The following is an 18,637-nucleotide window of genomic DNA, read 5'->3' on the forward strand; positions in this document are numbered from 1 at the left end:
ACAGGTGCACCTTGTGCTTGGGGGGACAATAAAAGGCCACTCTAAAATGTGCAGTTTTGTCACACAACACAATGCCACAGTCTCAGGTTTTAAGGGAGTGTGTAATTGGCATGCTGACTGCAGGAATGTCCACCAGAGCTGTTGCAAGAGAATGTATTATTAATTTCTCTACCATAAGCCGCCTCCAACGTCATGTTAGAGAATTTGGCAATACGTCCAACCGGACTCACAACCACAGTCCACGTGTAACCACACCAGCCCAGGGCCTCCACATCTGGCTTCTTCATCTGCGGGACCAGCCACCCTGACAGCTGATGAAACTGTGGGTTTTCCCAACCGATAAAGTTCTGCACAAACTGTCAGAAACCGTCTCAGGGAAGCTCATCTGCGTGCTCGTCGTTCTCAACAGAGTATTGACCTGACTGCAGTTCGGGGTCGTAACTGACTTCAATGGGCAAATGCTCACCTTCGATGGCCACTGGCAAGCTGGAGAAGTGTGCTTTTCACAGATTAATCCCGGTATCCACTGTACCGGGCAAATGGCAGGCGTCGTGTGGGCGAGCGGTTTGCTGATGTCGACGTTGTGAACAGAGTGCCCCATGGTGGCGGTGGGGTTATGGTATGGGGCAGGTATAAGCTACGGACAACGAACACAATTGCATTTTATCGATGGCAATTTGAATGCACAGAGATACCGTAATGAGATCCTGAGGCCCATTGTCGTGCCATTTATCGACTGCCATTACCCAATGTTTCAGCATGATAATGCACGGCCCCATGTCGCAAGGATCTGTACACAATTCCTGGAATCGGAACATGTTCTTCCGCAGCCTGAATACTCACCAGACATGTCACCCATTGAGTTTGTTTGGAATGCTCCGGATCGACGTGTACGATAACGTTTTCCAGTTCCCGCCAATATCCAGCCACTTCCCACAGCCATTAAAGAGTGGGACAACATTCCAACAGGCCACAATCAACAGCCTGATCAACTCTATGTGAAGGAGATGTGTCACGCTGCATGAGGCAAATGGTGGTCACTGCAGATACTGACTGGTTTTCTGATCCACAACCCTTTACCTGTGACCAACAGATGCATACCTGTGACCAACAGATGCATACCTGTGACCAACAGATGCATACCTGTGACCAACAGATGCATACCTGTGACCACCAGATGCATACCTGTATTCCCAGTCATGTGAAATCCATAGATTAGTCCTAACAAATTCATTTCAATTGACTGCTATCCTTATTTGAACTGTAACTCAGTAAAATCTTTGAAATTGTTGCATGTTGCGTTTAAATTTTTTTGTTCAGTGTATATTGCGTGAACATCAATGGAATATTACGTTAAACCTAAAATAAATATGCTATAAAGGTTATAAAAAAATAGTACTTTTTGGGAAATTGTGGACCATTGTGGGAATGTTCTGTGCAGCCGATGTCAAAACCACAAGAATGTTCTTCAAAAATCCCAGACAACTCCCATAACGTAATTAAATGTTCTGGGAACCTTTAAAGAACGTAGACCAGGTGTTCTGTCAACATTATAGGAATTATAGGAATGTTATATATTTTATGTTTTGGGGAACTTATTTATTGTAAATGTGTCCATACTGTTCCCGCAACATATATGTACTACTTCTGACCAGGACCCATAGGGAACAGGCCTTTCTCTCAACAGAGCACTACTGTAGACCAGGACCCATAGGGAACAGGCCTTTCTCTCAACAGAGCACTACTGTGGAACAGGACCCATAGGGAACAGGCCTTTCTCTCAACAGAGCACTACTGTGGACCAGGACCCATAGGGAACAGGCCTTTCTCTCAACAGAGCACTACTGTGGACCAGGACCCATAGGGAACAGGCCTTTCTCTCAACAGAGCACTACTGTGGACCAGGACCCATAGGGAACAGGCCTTTCTCTCAACAGAGCACTACTTCTGACCAGGACCGATAGGGAACAGGCCTTTCTCTCAACAGAGCACTACTATGGACCAGGACCCATAGGGAACAGGCCATTCTCTCAACAGAGCACTACTGTGGACCAGGACCCATAGGGAACAGGCCATTCTCTCAACAGAGCACTACTGTGGACCAGGACCCATAGGGAACAGGCCTTTCTCTCAACAGAGCACTACTGTGGACCAGGACCCATAGGGAACAGGACTTTTCACAACAGAGCACAAATGTGGACCAGGACCCATAGGGAACAGGCCTTTCTCTCAACAGAGCACTACTTCTGACCAGGACCCATAGGGAACAGGCCTTTCTCTCAACAGAGCACTACTGTGGACCAGGACCCATAGGGAACTGGCCTTTCTCTCAACAGAGCACTACTGTGGACCAGGACCCATACGGAACAGGCCTTTCTCTCAACAGAGCACTACTGTGGACCAGGACCCATAGGGAACAGGCCTTTCTCTCAACAGAGCACTACTGTGGACCAGGACCAATAAGGAACAGGCCTTTCTCTCAACAGAGCACTACTTCTGACCAGGACCCATAGGGAACAGGCCTTTCTCTCAACAGAGCACTACTTCTGACCAGGACCCATAGGGAACAGGCCTTTCTATCAACAGAGCACTACTGTGGACCAGGACCCATAGGGAACAGGCCTTTCTCTCAACAGAGCACTACTGTGGACCAGGAACCATAGGGAACAGGCCTTTCTCTCAACAGAGCACAACTTCTGACCAGGACCCATAGGGAACAGGCCTTTCCCTCAACAGAGCACTACTTCTGACCAGGACCCATAGGGAACAGGCCTTTCTCTCAACAGAGCACTACTTCAGACCAGGACCCATTGGGAACAGGCCTTTCTCTCAAAAGAGCACTACTGTGGACCAGGACCCATAGGGAACAGGCCTTTCTCTCAACAGAGCACTACTTCTGACCAGGACCCATAGGGAACAGGCATTTCTCTCAACAGAGCACTACTGTGGACCAGGACCCATAGGGAACAGGCCTTTCTCTCAACAGAGCACTACTGTGGACCAGGACCCATAGGGAACAGGCCTTTCTCTCAACAGAGCACTACTTCTGACCAGGACCCATAGGGATAGGCCTTTCTCTCAACAGAGCACTACTGTGGACCAGGACCCATAGGGAACAGGCCTTTCTCTCAACAGAGCACAACTACTGACCAGGACCCATAGGGAACAGGCCTTTCTCTCAACAGAGCACAACTTCTGACCAGGACCCATAGGGAACAGGCCTTTCTCTCAACAGAGCACGACTTCTGACCAGGACCCATAGGGAACAGGCATTTCTCTCAACACAACACTACTGTGGACCAGGACCCATAGGGAACAGGCCTTTCTCTCAACAGAACACTACTGTGGACCAGGACCCATAGGGAACAGGCCTTTCTCTCAAAAGAGCACTACTGTGGACCAGGACCCATAGGGAACAGGCATTTCTCTCAACAGAGCACTACTTCTGACCAGGACCCATAGGGAACAGGCATTTCTCTCAACAGAGCACTACTTCTGACCAGGACCCATAGGGAACAGGCCTTTCTCTCAACAGAGCACTACTGTGGACCAGGACCCATAGGGAACAGGCCTTTCTCTCAACAGAGCACTACTGTGGACCAGGACCCATAGGGAACAGGCCTTTCTCTCAACAGAGCACAACTTCTGACCAGGACCCATAGGGAACAGGCCTTTCCCTCAACAGAGCACTACTTCTGACCAGGACCCATAGGGAACAGGCCTTTCTCTCAACAGAGCACTACTTCTGACCAGGACCCATAGGGAACAGGCCTTTCTCTCAACAGAGCACTACTGTGGACCAGGACCCATTGGGAACAGGCCTTTCTCTCAACAGAGCACTACTTCTGACCAGGACCCATAGGGAACAGGCCTTTCTCTCAACAGAGCACTACTGTGGACCAGGACCCATAGGGAACAGGCCTTTCTCTCAACAGAGCACTACTGTGGACCAGGACCCATAGGGAACAGGCCTTTCTCTCAACAGAGCACTACTTCTGACCAGGACCCATAGGGATAGGCCTTTCTCTCAACAGAGCACTACTGTGGACCAGGACCCATAGGGAACAGGCCTTTCTCTCAACAGAGCACTACTTCTGACCAGGACCCATAGGGAACAGGCCTTTCTCTCAACAGAGCACTACTGTGGACCAGGACCCATAGGGAACAGGCCTTTCTGTCAACAGAGCACTACTTCTGACCAGGACCCATAGGGAACAGGCCTTTCTCTCAACAGAGCACTACTTCTGACCAGGACCCATAGGGAACAGGCCTTTCTCTCAACAGAGCACTACTGTGGACCAGGACCCATAGGGAACAGGCCTTTCTCTCAACAGAGCACTACTGTGGACCAGGACCCATAGGGAACAGGCCTTTCTCTCAACAGAGCACTACTGTGGACCAGGACCCATAGGGAACAGGCCTTTCTCTCAACAGAGCACTACTGTGGACCAGGACCCATAGGGGACAGGGGGCTGAAGTTTCATAAGACATTTCATTTTAGTTCCTGCTACTTTCAGTGCTTTTGACATCTCTTCTGATGAAAATCAACTGTATTTGTATGTGATGTTAGGTTGCCAATTACATTGAGCAATTCTGCCACCAAAACAGAGGTGTTGGCTACAAGCCTGGTGGGAGTTCTCGTCAGTGACACAAATGGCACCCTATTCCCTATATAGTGCACTACTTTTGACCAGAAAACCTAGGGAGTAGGGTGCCATTTGGGACTCAACTTTGATCTGCTCTCTACAGCCCTGTGGGAGTGGACAGACTCGGATAGGAAAGACTCAACCTCTATGGAACCCAGCAGCCCCCCCTCAAATCCAAACTGTGTGTGTGTGTGTGTGTGTGTGTGTGTGTTTGTGTGTGTGCGCGTGTGTGTACCTCTGCCATAGTACCGAAGAAGACCTCCCCCTCCCATGTGAAAGAGAGAGCTGTAAACTTTCCATCAGATCGGAGAGAGCTGTAAACGTTCCATCGGAGAGAGAGAGCTGTAAACGTTCCATCGGAGAGAGAGCTGTAAACGTTCCATCGGAGAGAGAGAGAGCTGTAAACGTTCCATCGGAGAGAGCGAGAGAGAGAGCTGTAAACTTTCCTTTGGATTGGAGAGGGAGAGAGCTGTAAACTTTCCATTGGAGATAGAGCTGTAAACTTTACATCGGGGAGAGAGAGAGAAAGAGCTGTAAACTTTCCATTGGATCGGAGAGAAAGGCCCCTTCATTACCTTCCAGATTAATACTACGTCCCAAATAGCACCCTAATTGCTATATACAGCTGTGTGCCTATTTCTGACCATTTGGGACGTACTTTAACCCTGAACAGCCCTGAGCAGCCAGATATCCATCCTCTATCCAACAGGCTCTATCCAGCCCCGAGCAGCCGGATAACCACCCCATCCGTCCTCTATCCAACAGGCTCTATCCAGCCCCGAGCAGCCAGATAACCACCCCATCCGTCCTCTATCCAACAGGCTCTATCCAGCCCCGAGCAGCCGGATAACCACCCCATCCGTCCTCTATCCAACAGGTTCTATCCAGCCCCGAGCAGCCGGATAACCACCCCATCCGTCCTCTATCCAACAGGCTCTATCCAGCCCCGAGCAGCCGGATAACCACCCCATCCGTCCTCTATCCAACAGGCTCTATCCAGCCCCGAGCAGCCGGATAACCACCCCATCCGTCCTCTATCCAACAGGCTCTATCCAGCCCTGAGCAGCCCCGAGCAGCCAGATAACCACCCCATCCTTCCTCTATCCAGCAGGCTCTATCCAGCCCCGAGCAGCCAGATAACCACCCCATCCGTCCTCTATCCAGCAGGCTCTATCCAGCCCCGAGCAGCCAGATAACCACCCCATCCGTCCTCTATCCAGCAGGCTCTATCCAGCCCCGAGCAGCCAGATAACCACCCCATCCGTCCTCTATCCAGCCCCGAGCAGCCAGATAACCACCCCATCCGTCCTCTATCCAGCCCCGAGCAGCCGGATAACCACCCCATCCGTCCTCTATCCAACAGGCTCTATCCAGCCCCGAGCAGCCGGAAAACCACCCCATCCGTCCTCTATCCAACAGGCTCTATCCAGCCCCGAGCAGCCGGATAACCACCCAATCCGTCCTCTATCCAACAGGCTCTATCCAGCCCCGAGCAGCCGGATAACCACCCAATCCGTCCTCTATCCAACAGGCTCTATCCAGCCCCGAGCAGCCAGATAACCACCCCATCCGTCCTCTATCCAACAGGCTCTATCCAGCCTGTTGCTCAAGCCTCAACCCATCCAGAGTGGTGGAAATAGCTCACATTGATCAAAGCACAGTGGGATATTAGCAGCTGGTGCCACTGAGATTAAACGGTGGTGAAAGAGAGATTCATACAGACACACACACACACACACACACACACAGCATCTATCCAAATATTACACAACGAAATGTACGCACAGAAACACGCACTCAGCAGACATCACACTTAATGTACTTCTATCCGCTCCAGAGTCCAGAGCAGAGAACACGACCTCCTGTTTCTCCTCAGTCAATCTGTTGACTCCTAATGAGTCCAAGTCTCTGAATGCATCCCAAATGGCTCCCACTTCCCTATGTAGTGCCCTTTGTTAACCTGCTGACTCCTAATGAGTCCAAGTCTCTGAGTACATCCCAAATGGCTCCCTATTCCCTATGTAGTGCCCTTTGTTAACCTGTTGACTCCTAATGAGTCCAAGTCTCTGAGTGCATCCCAAATGGCTCCCTATTCCCTATATAGTGCCCTTCGTTAACCTGTTGATTTTTTTTAATGAGTCCAAGTCTCTGAGTATATCCCAAATTTATCCCTATATAGTGCCCTTCGTTATTCTTGTTGACTACTAATGAGTCCAAGTCTCTGAGTGCATCCCAAATGGCTCCCTATTCCCTATACAGTGTTTGTATTTTGACCTGGTCAACAGTTGTCCGCTATTTAGTCCATGGAACAGGGTTCCATTTGAAGCATAACCCTGATGATTCAAAGTCCCTGTCCTGGTGTCCCCGTCCTGGTGTCCCCATCCTGGTGTCCCTGTCCTGGTGTCCTTGAGAGGATCATGATTGATGGACTGATCTCAGGTGCCAAGATAAGACCGGAGCCTGCCTGTCTGTGTCTGTGCCTGCCTGCATGGATGGTGGTCTCTTTCCTGATGTCTGTTCTGGTTCTCTCAAATGCCCCAGTCTTCTCCTCAAGTTGCCCCGTCTCAGCACTTCCGTTGCTGGGGTGGCTGGGAGGTTAGGGGGCTGGGAGGTTAGGGGGCTGGGAGGTTAGGGAGCTGGGAGGTTAGGGGGCTGGGAGGTTAGGGAGCTGGGAGGGCTGGGAGATTAGGGAGCTGGGAGGTTAGGGAGCTGGGAGGTTAGGGAGCCGGGAGGTTAGGGAGCCGGGAGGTTAGGGAGCCGGGAGGTTAGGGGGCCGGGAGGTTAGGGGGCCGTGGGGCTGGGAGGTTAGGGAGCCGGGAGGTTAGGGAGCTGGAGATACATAGAGCTCTGGGATGCACATAGCTGGCCATTTGGGATGCAGGCATCAACTCAGGAGGCCACAGTGTCAGTGAGGAGAGGTATGAGGGACGGCTTGTAAGTAACGCATCATTTCCCGTTGTGTCAGCGGGACAGCATTCACCCCTGCTGCTGCCATATGAAACCACATGAAAAATATTACCAGCAGTCAAATCCCTGTTTCCTCAATTCCTTTCAAAGCGCCTCGGAGGAAAGGATCCAAGGTCTCTCCCTCTGACCTCCTGCTCCAATTAGCTTGGAGTCTGAACCTGATGTGTATGTGTGTGTGCCATTATGGGTGTCCGCGTCCCGAATGGCACACTATTCCCTATGTAGTGCACTAAGGCTCATAGGGATCTGGTCAAAAGTAGTGCACTGTGTAGGGAATAGGGCGCCACTTGAGACTCAGACTTGTTCTCGCCCCACGGAGCGTGTACAAATGCCAGAAACAGACAGATGTTGTGGTGTGCTGACTAGAAACACATTCAGCATGTTAGGCCTCCAAGCCACTGGCATATCCTCCTTATTCTCCTGCAACCAGTAGAAATATCATGTGTGGAAAACGAGAAGTGACTTTTCCCGACACATATGGAAGATTTGCATGTGTCCCAAATGGCACTATATTTCTTATTTTTAAGTGCACTACTTTTTGACAAGGAATCATAGGGCTCTGATTAAAAGTAGTGCACTATATAGGGAATATGGTGCCATTTTGAACACAAAACAAAAAAAACAGGGGGAGACGACAAAGCAGATTTTGGGGAGTTTTCCGTACAATGCGCCCCTTATGCACTATACAAGACTCATAAAGGCAATTACAAGGTTTAATAAATCAAGCTATTACAAGCAGTCTACTACCATTCCCATGGTAGAGTTAGGGGTGTACCTGCAGTCAGGCATGGAGGGAGAACCGAGAGACCAATATAAGCTGTGCAGTGTGAAAAATACACACACATTTGTACATTCCAATGCAGCAATGGAACACAGTGCCACACAATGGAAACCCCATGCTCTCTCTCTCTCTCTCTTTTTTTTAACTACTTTTATTTCACTACATTCCTAAAGAAAGTCATGTACTTTTTACTCCATACATTTTCCCCTGACACCTAAAAGTACACCAAATGTTGCCATCTGCTTTGCTTAATATAAGGAATTTGAAATGATTTAATATTTTGACATTTACTTTTGATACATAAGTATATTTTAAAACCAAATACTTTTAGACTTTTACTCAAGTAGTATTTTAACTTGAACTTTTACTTGAGTCATTTTCTATTTAGGTATTTATACATTTACTCAAGTACCACAATTGGGTACTTTTTTTTCACCACTGGGTTTTTAAACAATACTTGGTAGTCGACCAAAGTTCCAGAGCATTTGACATTTTACATTTACGTCATTTAGCAGACGCTCTTATCCAGAGCGACTTACAAATTGGTGCATTCAGAGCATGTCTTTAACTCTAGACATTACAATTCCAGAAAACATTGAAATATAGAATATTACCTGATATCGCTCACTCGCAACATTGACTAATATAATTATGTTTCATATGTTGTATGCATTCATATATAAACTAGTGTACAATCGCGTCCCAATAACTCCAAAGGTTGCTGAGTCAGGATAAATTGCTGATGGGATATTCACATATGTGACCCACTGCTGCCCTCTGCTGTTTGTTCTATTACATTACAATGATGTAAGCAGGAGACTGATTCATTTGTGGAACAAGAGACTCATCAAATGACTCATCAGATGACTCCTATGTATCTGGAGAAACTAAACATACAAGCAGTGTAAGTGTTCTTTTCCACACTGTTTGTTATACTGTACATGTCCAACCAATTTAGCCCAAACAACTACCTCTTCCCCTACTGTATTTATTTTATTTATACTTTGCACTTTCTTCCACTACAAATCTACCATTCCAGTGTTTTACTTGCTATATTGTATTTACTTTGCCACCATGGCCTTTTTTGCCTTTACCTCCCTTATCTCACCTCATTTGCTCAAATTGTATATAGACTTATTTTTCTACTGTATTATTGACTGTATGTTTGTTTTACTCCATGTGTAACTCTGTGTTGTTGTATGTGTCGAACTGCTTTGCTTTATCTTGGCCAGGTCGCAATTGTAAATGAGAACTTGTTCTCAACTTGCCTACCTGGTTAAATAAAGGTGAAATAAATAAAATAAATAAATAAATAAAAAAGGTGACACACACACAGAGTAGCCGTACCGGGTAATGATTTTGTTCAAGCATCGCCAACGTGTTACCAAACAATACAAATTCAGACGGGAAATGATGGTGTTCGGCTGCAAACTCAGATCTCCTGACACAAAAGACAGAAATGTCCTTGAGCATTCCAGATGTATAAGGGAAACCAAGCACTATATGAATGTCATGGGATCGTGATCCATTTCCTCCATTCTTCACTATATATTGCCCTCTAAATACACCTCTGCTGTTTTCAACCATTTTCTCAGTGATCACTGCCTCATTGCCTGCATCCGTAATGGGTCAGCGGTCAAACGACCTCCACTCATCACTGTCAAACGCTCCCTGAAACATTTCAGTGAGCAAGCCTTTCTAATCGACCTGGCCCGGGTATCCTGGAAGGATATTGACCTCTTCCCGTCAGTAGAGGATGCCTGGTTATTTTTTTTTAAATGCCTTCCTCACCATCTTAAATAAGCATGCCCCATTCAAGAAATGTAGAACCAGGAACAGATATAGCCCTTGGTTCTCTCCAGACCTGACTGCCCTTAACCAACACAAAAACATCCCGTGGCGTTCTGCATTAGCCAGGTCGCAATTGTAAATGAGAACTTGTTCTCAACTAGCCTACCTGGTTAAATAAAGGTGAAATAAAATAAATAAAATAAAAATATATGTTTTGTCAGTGCCACTCTTTGATTGGTACAGCACATCTTACAGATTTGTGGCTTTAAATCAGCTCTACACATTGAACAAAGTAAAGATATTTATACTGTTTTCAGTTTTGTACATTAATATACAAAAGTCTAGTGCTGAATCAATGCATAGCTACCTGGCTCGGCTGCACCTGTAGCTCGGCTGTGAAAGCATTGTGGAAAACATTGGTGAAAGCATTGTGGAAAGCATTGGGAAAGCATTGGGGAAAGCATTGTGGAAAGCATTGTGGAAAGCATTGGGGAAAGCATTGGGGAAAGCATTGGGGAAACAGGTCCAGGACGAGCGTGTTGCATCAAATGACCACTAGAGGTCCCTGTGGAGGCGACTCCAGCTACGACCAATCAGAACGGGGATCTGGGTCGTTACCAGGGAAACCAGGGATTTTTACAGGAACCAACTCAAAGGCTACCGTTATTAGCCATTATCTGGTTAAAATACGTTACCATTTAAGATGAAAATAGTATAACTCAATTTGGTGGTAGCTTTTGGTGTTTCGTGATTTGGTATTTTTCTTGAATCTTTTGTCTTTTTTTTAACAAGCTAACGTCGCTGGCTGAGTTTACTGATGCCACATTGCCAGGCTAGTGACTGTTACAGTACGTTAGTAGCGGTTAGCTACAGAGCTAACAGATCCCCGGCAGTTAGCTAACGTTACCTTTGCTTTCTTTCAGATAACTTAGCTAACATTGCTATTTGCTAGCTAAGTTAGCTTACTAGCCTAAGTTAGCTTACTAGCCTAAAACGAATCGCATGGTGCTGAATTAGAAGCTAGGAAGCTTAACTAAGTAAGTTCTATCCCCCCATGGCATATGTTTTTACGCCCTACTGACTTGAATTCCTTTGAGGAGGAGGGTTGGCTGATTGCCTCTGTATGGTGTGCAGAACCTATGTGCAGCTAGCTAGCTAGTTAAAAACAATGGCTGGCATTCATGCTGAAGCAAGACATGGGACCCTGCTGCTGGAGTATAGCAGACACCCTGGAGGAAAGATAACCGCCGACCTGCCTTGTTGTGATCCGATTGTGAAATGATTTGGTTAAGAAGAACAGCCCTCAGCAGCGTCCCTAGTCAATTCAACCCGCACTGAAAAGGTGAGTCACTCAGTCACAAGCCTACAATTATGATCAGCTTCCCTTTTATAACGGGATGGTGCTTTTGTTCTTCTGTCTACAATCAAGATAATGATGCTGATATGGTAACGTTAGGCTTGCTTGCTAGCTACAGAGATAATGACGCTGATATGGTAGGATTGCTTGCTAGCTACAGAGATATTGATGCTGATATGGTAGGCATGCTAGCCAGCTAGCTACAGTACAGAGATAATGATGCTGATATGGTAGGCATGCTAGCCAGCTAGCTACAGTACAGAGATAATGATGCTGATATGGTAGGCATGCTAGCCAGCTAGCTACAGAGCAGAGATATTGATGCTGATATGGTAGGCATGCAAGCCAGCTAGCTACAGAGCAGAGATATTGATGCTGATTTGGTAGGCATGCTAGCCAGCTAGCTACAGAGCAGAGATAATGATGCTGATATGGTAGGCATGCTAGCCAGCTAGCTACAGAGCAGAGATATTGATGCTGATATGGTAGGCATGCTAGCTAGCTAGCTAGCTACAGAGCAGAGATATTGATGCTGATATGGTAGGCATGCTAGCTAGCTAGCTAGCTACAGAGCAGAGATAATGATGCTGATATGGTAGGCATGCTAGCCAGCTAGCTACAGAGCAGAGATAATGATGCTGATATGCCAGCGAGCAAGACTACCATATGATGACCTGACTGGTTTCAGAAACACCCTACACACAAACATTAGGATTGTGTTTTAGTGTTAGCGAGTAATCATGTAGGAAAAGTACAGCCCTCACCTGAATAGGTACTGACCTGTAACCAAAACGATGCAAAATGGTCTTCCTTAGTTACTTCCTTCAAAATAGGCATAATTGACATGGATAATACCGTAAGTTAATGTCAATAACAATGTAGCTAATTACAATGTTATATGATATGTGAATAATGTAACAATGACCAGAGTGCTGATGCTTTGCTCTCTCTCTCTCTCTGTCTCTCTCTCTGTCTCTCTCTCTCTCTCTCTCTCTCTCTCTGTCTCTCTCTCTGCCTCTCTCTCTCTCTCTCTCTGTCTCTCTCTCTCTGTCTCTCTCTCTCTCTCCCTCTCTCTCTCTGTCTCTCTGTCTGTATCTCTCTGTGTCTCTCTCTCTCTCTCTCTCTCTCTCTCTCTCTCTCTCTCTCTCTCTGTCTCTCACTCTCTCTCTGTCTCTCACTCTCTGTCTGTCTCTCTATGTCTGTCTCTGTCTCTCTTTTTCTCTCTCTCTCCCCCCCTCCCTCCCTCCCTCCAGAAGGTATCCCCTCCCATATGGATGTGTGTAAACCCAACCGTACGGCCCCAGTGAGTGAGGCTGTGCCCCGGCGGGACCTGCCTCTGTGCTCCAGGACCAACGGGTGGAGCTGGCCTCCACACCCCTTCCAGCTCCTGGCATGGCTCCTCTACCTCTTCTTTGCTGTCACCGGGTTTGGAGTGTTTGTCCCCTTGCTTCCCTCCCACTGGATCCCTGCTGGCTACATCGTATCCTCTCAATCTAATCAATGTATATGGTTGATCACAATCTGATTGTGGGATCATTGTAATGGGTTGAAAGGTTTTGCTCAGAGTGACAGCGTTGTGGTGATCGCCTCATCAACACATACAGTAGAATAACAGCCTAGTGGTCAAATCAATGGTTCAATCAGGTAGGCTTATCTACAGGGTTGGGCTCAGTTCAATTTCATCTGTTGTCAACTAAAAGGGCTCAGTTCAATTTCATCTGTTGTCAACTAAAATGGCTCAGTTCAATTTCATCTGTTGTCAACTAAAAGGGCTCAGTTCAATTTCATCTGTTGTCAACTAAAAGGGCTCAGTTCAATTTCATCTGTTGTCAACTAAAAGGGCTCAGTTCAATTACATCTGTTGTCAACTAAAAGGGCTCAGTTCAATTTCTTCTGTTGTCAACTAAAAGGGCTCAGTTCAATTTCATCTGTTGTCAACTAAAAGGGCTCAGTTCAATTTCATCTGTTGTCAACTAAAAAGGGCTCAGTTCAATTTCATCTGTTGTCAACTAAAAAGGGTCCTCAATCCTATAACCAACAACGTTTTGGCATCCTCTGTTCCTATTGGGTAGTATGCATCCTCTGTTCCTATTGGGTAGTATTTATCCTCTGTTCCTATTGGATAGTATTTATCCTCTGTTCCTATTGGGTAGTATTTGAACTGACATGATGGAGTAGAATGAAGCTAACCCTACTATTACTGACAGACTGTACATAAAGCATCCTGTTCTGTTAGTATTGAGGTTGTACAACTACAGCATGCAGGACCAGGTCCTTAACTGCCTCCAAACTCCAGTGCACGGGCATCACGTTTGTGTGTCACCTGTTTGTCCACCTGATGGCGGTTTCCATCGACCCCGCGGACTACAACGTCAGGGCCAAGAGCTACCACGGCCCCGTGCCCGTGTTCGACCGCACCAAACATGCCCACGTCATCGAGAACTGCCACTGCTACCTCTGTGAAGTCGACGTGTGAGTACTCCCTTTGTAAAGCCTCATAGAGAAATATCACCTCTGTGAAGTAGACGTGTGAGTACTCCCTTTGTAAAGCCTCACAGAGAAATGTCACCTCTGTGAAGTAGGTGTATGAGTACTCTCTTTGTAACGCCTCACAGAGAAATATCACCTCTGTGAAGTAGACGTGTGTGTACTCTCTTTGTGAAGCCTCACAGAGAAATATCACCTCTGTGAAGTAGATGTGTGAGTACTCTCTTTGTAAAGCCTCACAGAGAAATATCACCTCTGTGAAGTAGACGTGTGAGTACTCTCTTTGTGAAGCCTCACAGAGAAATATCACCTCTGTGAAGTAGACGTGTGAGTACTCTCTTTGTAAAGCCTCACAGAGAAATGTCACCTCTGTGAAGTAGACGTGTGTGTACTCTCTTTGTGAAGCCTCACAGAGAAATATCAGCTCTATGAAGTAGACGTGTGAGTACTCTCTTTGTAAAGCCTCACAGAGAAATATCACCATCAGGGCCTTTCTTCCACATCTTTTTATCAGGGCATTCCTTCAAGCAAGTACTTATGATGCGTCCCAAATCAGTGGCACCCATATAGTGCACCAGGGCTCCTATAATGTGTGATGGTTTGTAGTGACTGGGGCTCCTATAATGTGTGATGGTTTGTAGTGACTGGGGCTCCTATAATGTGTGATGGTTTGTAGTGACTGGGGCTCCTATACTGTGTGATGGTTTGTAGTGACTGGGGCTCCTATAATGTGTGATGGTTTGTAGTGACTGGGGCTCCTATATTGTGTGATGGTTTGTAGTGACTGGGGCTCCTATATTGTGTGATGGTTTGTAGTGACTGTGGCTCCTATAATGTGTGTTTTCTGGTCAGATCTTCTCATCTCCACATCTGAGTCCATACTGACATGCTGCTCTCTCTCACTCTCTCTCTCTCTCTGCCTGTCTCTCTGTCTGTCTCTCTGTCTCTGTCTCTCGCTGTCTCTCTCTCTCTCTGTCTGTCTCTCTGTCTCTCGCTGTCTCTCTCTCTCTGTCTCTCTCTCTCTCTCTCTCTCTCTCTCTCTCTGTCTGTCTCTGTCTCTCGCTGTCTCTCTCTCTCTGTCTCTCTCTTAGAGACTGATCTGAGGTCAGTAGTTAGACCAGTCATTAAACAAACAGACAGACAGGTCCCAGCAGTAGAGAGGTACTTAGAGACTGATCTGAGGTCAGTAATTAGACCAGTAGAGTGTAGTCTGGCTGTACATTAATGGGGTCAGTAGAGTGGGGGCTGGGGTACTGTAGTGCTGGGGCTCTGAGACCCCCCCTGACGGGCTGAGGAGCTGACTGAGGAGGGTTGTGCTGGGGGGGAGGGGGGGGGGGGGGGGCAGCAGCAGCAGCAGCAGATGAACAGAGGAAGGTTGATGAAGGGGAAGGAGGAGGCTAGGGGGTTTCTGTTGAAACCAGTGCAATAAGAGGCTTCTGAAAGTATTCACACTTCTCGACTTTTTCCACATTTTGTTACGTTACAGTTTTTTCTAAAATGTATTAAATAGTTCTGAGCGCTCTGGAGCATGTTTTCATCAAGGATCTCTCTGTACATTCCTCTGATCATCTTTGTATCGATCCTGACTAGTCTCCCAGTCCCTGCCGCTGAAAAACATCCCAACAGCATGATGCTGCCACCACCATGCTTCACCGTAGGGAGATTCCCAGGTTTCCCCCAGACGTGAGGCTTGACATTCAGGCCAAAGAGTTCAATCTTGGTTTCATCAGACCAGAGAATCTTGTTCCTCATGGTCTGAGAGTCTTTAAGTGCCTTTTACTGACGAGTGGCTTCCGTCTGGCCACTCTACCATAAAGGCCTGATTGATGGAGTGATGCAGAGATGGTTGCCCTTCTCCCATCTCCACAGAGGAACTCTAGAGCTCTGTCAAAGTGACCATCGGGTTCTTGGTCACCTCCCTGACCAAGGCCCTTCTCCCCTGATTGCTCAGTTTGGCCGGGCGGCCAGCTCTAGGAAGAGTCTTGGTGGTTCCAAACTTCTTCCATTTAAGAAGGATGGAGGCCAATGTGTTCTTGTGGACCTACAATGCAGCAGACATGTTTTGGCACCCTTCCCCAGATTTGTGCCTCAACACAATCCTGTCCCTGAGCTCTACGGACAATTCCTTCGACCTCATGGCTTGGTTTTTGCTCTGCCATGCACTGTCAACTGTGGGACCTTATATAGACAGGTATGTACCTTTACAATCAATGTTAGAATAAGGCTTTAACGTAACAAACTGTGTAAAAAAAAATCAAGGGGTCTGAATACTTTCCGATGGCACTGTTTATACTAGCAAAATGCAGGAGACGACTGGACAGGTCTGTGTGGGTGGCTGAGAGGAAGACAGGACTGGACAGGTCTGTGTGGGTGGCTGAGAGGAAGACAGGACTGGACAGGTCTGAGAGGAAGACAGGAGTGGACAGGTCTGTGTGGGTGGCTGAGAGGAAGACAGGTCTGGACAGGGCTGTGTGGGTGGCTGAGAGGAAGACAGGACTGGACAGGGCTGTATGGGTGGCTGAGAGGAAGACAGGACTGGACAGGTCTGTGTGGGTGGCTGAGAGGAAGACAGGACTGGACAGGTCTGTGTAGGTGGCTGAGAGGAAGACAGGAGTGGACAGGGCTGTATGGGTGGCTGAGAGGAAGACAGGTCTGTGTGGGTGGCTGAGAGGAAGACAGGTCTGGACAGGTCTGTGTGGGTGGCTGAGAGGAAGACAGGTCTGGACAGGTCTGTGTGGGTGGCTGAGAGGAAGACAGGACTGGAGGGTGGAGAGGATTGAGGGCAGCAGACTAGAAGAGGGGACATGTCTGGGGATGAGAGAGAGTCAGAGCCCTCAACAGCCCCTCTCCTGTCTCACACACATCTATATTTAATTATACCTCAGGCTGCTCAGTAGGGACTGAGGATCACCAGGGATGTTCTCTGTTTAGTGAGTCCTCCAGATCAGAGGCAGTAGGGATGACCAGGGATGTTCTCTCTTTAGTGAGTCCTCCAGATCAGAGGCAGTAGGGATGACCAGGGATGTTCTCTGTTTAGTGAGTCCTCCAGATCAGAGGCAGTAGGGATGACCAGGGATGTTCTCTGTTTAGTGAGTCCACCAGATCAGAGGCAGTAGGGATGACCAGGGATGTTCTCTGTTTAGTGAATCCTCCAGATCAGAGGCAGTAGGGATGACCAGGGATGTTCTCTGTTTAGTGAGTCATCCAGATCAGAGGCAGTAGGGATGACCAGGGATAATCTCTGTTTACATCTATATTTGATTATACCTCAGGCTGGCCAGGCAGCAGGTCAACATAATGTTTCATCTGTCATGAGTGAGGAGAAACAGCCATAAGCCTAGCAGCCCATAACTACCTGCTCATATGGTGACCCCTGCCCTGGGGCTCTGTAATGCTCAGGGCCAGTCACATTGTGTATGAATATGTGTTTCTATCCTCTACTGAGACGTGTGTGGTGTGTTGCAGGGGCCCCAAATCCAAACACTGCAGTGCCTGTAACAAGTGTGTTGCTAGCTTTGACCATCACTGCAGGTGGCTCAACAACTGTGTGGGGAGCAGGAATTACTGGTCAGTATCTCTCTTTTGTTCTTCTATATATATATATATATATATATATATATATATATATATATATATATAATCTCTCTCTATCTCTTTCTCTATCTCGCCACAGAATAGGTTGTATAGAGCGGGGTCTGAAATTATTGACACCCTTAATAAAGCAAAACAGACCAGGTCCTCTGTGTTTACCAGTCAGCATCACACCAGAGTTAGTCCTAGACCAGCACCTCTGTGTTTACCAGTCAGCATCACACCAGAGTTAGTCCTAGACCAGCTCCTCTGTGTTTACCACTCAGCATCACACCAGAGTTAGTCCTAGACCAGCTCCTCTGTGTTTACCAGTCAGCATCACACCAGAGTTAGTCCAAGACCAGCACCTCGGTGTTTACCAGTCAGCATCACACCAGAGTTAGTCCTAGACCAGCTCCTCTGTGTTTACCACTCAGCATCACACCAGAGTTAGTCCTAGACCAGCTCCTCTGTGTTTACCACTCAGCATCACACCAGAGTTAGTCCTAGACCAGCTCCTCTGTGTTTACCAGTCAGCATCACACCAGAGTTAGCCCCTAGACCAGCTGCTGTTTACTCATAATGTAGTCATGTGCTGCTCAGCCTCAGCTTGGGACACAGACAACATCAAGTATACTCATGGTATTCACACGCGCAGTAGTACATCTCTTTGGATAAAACAGTCTACTAAATGGCATATATTATATTATGAAACAGACGTCTTTACTGTGCGTTGGGAAACCCTGTCAGCATGGGGTTTAGTTCAAGGCTTTTAGTCCTGATGCCAGTCATGAATATTCAACACTGGAACTCTGGAGCAAGGAACTAGGTCGGCCGTGAGTTTGCTTAACGCTTTGGGCGTTTTAGCATTGGGCAGGTTTAGCATTGGGAAGTTTTAGCATTGGGCAGGTTTAGCTTTGGGCAGGTTTAGCATTGGGCAGGTTTAGCTTTGGGCAGGTTTAGCTTTGGGCGTTTTAGCATTGGGCAGGTTTAGCATTGGGCAGGTTTAGCATTGGGCAGGTTTAGCTGATTCAACAA

At 47.4% G+C, this 18,637-nt stretch overlaps 1 protein-coding gene across 4 annotated transcripts in view; it reads left to right on the plus strand.

The window, feature by feature from the left end:
• The first annotated feature begins 10,752 nt into the window (after window positions 1–10,752).
• LOC106591037 (palmitoyltransferase ZDHHC1) overlaps window positions 10,753–18,637 on the plus strand; it is a 203,627-nt gene continuing 195,742 nt past the window's right edge. Inside the window, exons 1-4 of one of the 4 annotated variants that reach the window (XM_045689759.2) lie at window positions 10,753–11,527; window positions 12,796–13,022; window positions 13,839–14,014; window positions 17,495–17,596. In XM_045689759.2, the coding sequence (XP_045545715.1) occupies window positions 12,813–13,022; window positions 13,839–14,014; window positions 17,495–17,596 (488 nt within the window). In that variant the 5' untranslated portion in view covers window positions 10,753–11,527; window positions 12,796–12,812. The remainder of the gene's footprint in view (window positions 11,528–12,795; window positions 13,023–13,838; window positions 14,015–17,494; window positions 17,597–18,637) is intronic. The other 3 variants (XM_045689758.2, XM_045689757.2, XM_045689761.2) reach the window with 3 other exon arrangements.

The sequence above is a fragment of the Salmo salar genome, chromosome 11 (assembly GCF_965601325.2).
Source record: "Salmo salar chromosome 11, fSalSal1, whole genome shotgun sequence".
Lineage (NCBI taxonomy): Eukaryota > Metazoa > Chordata > Actinopteri > Salmoniformes > Salmonidae > Salmo > Salmo salar.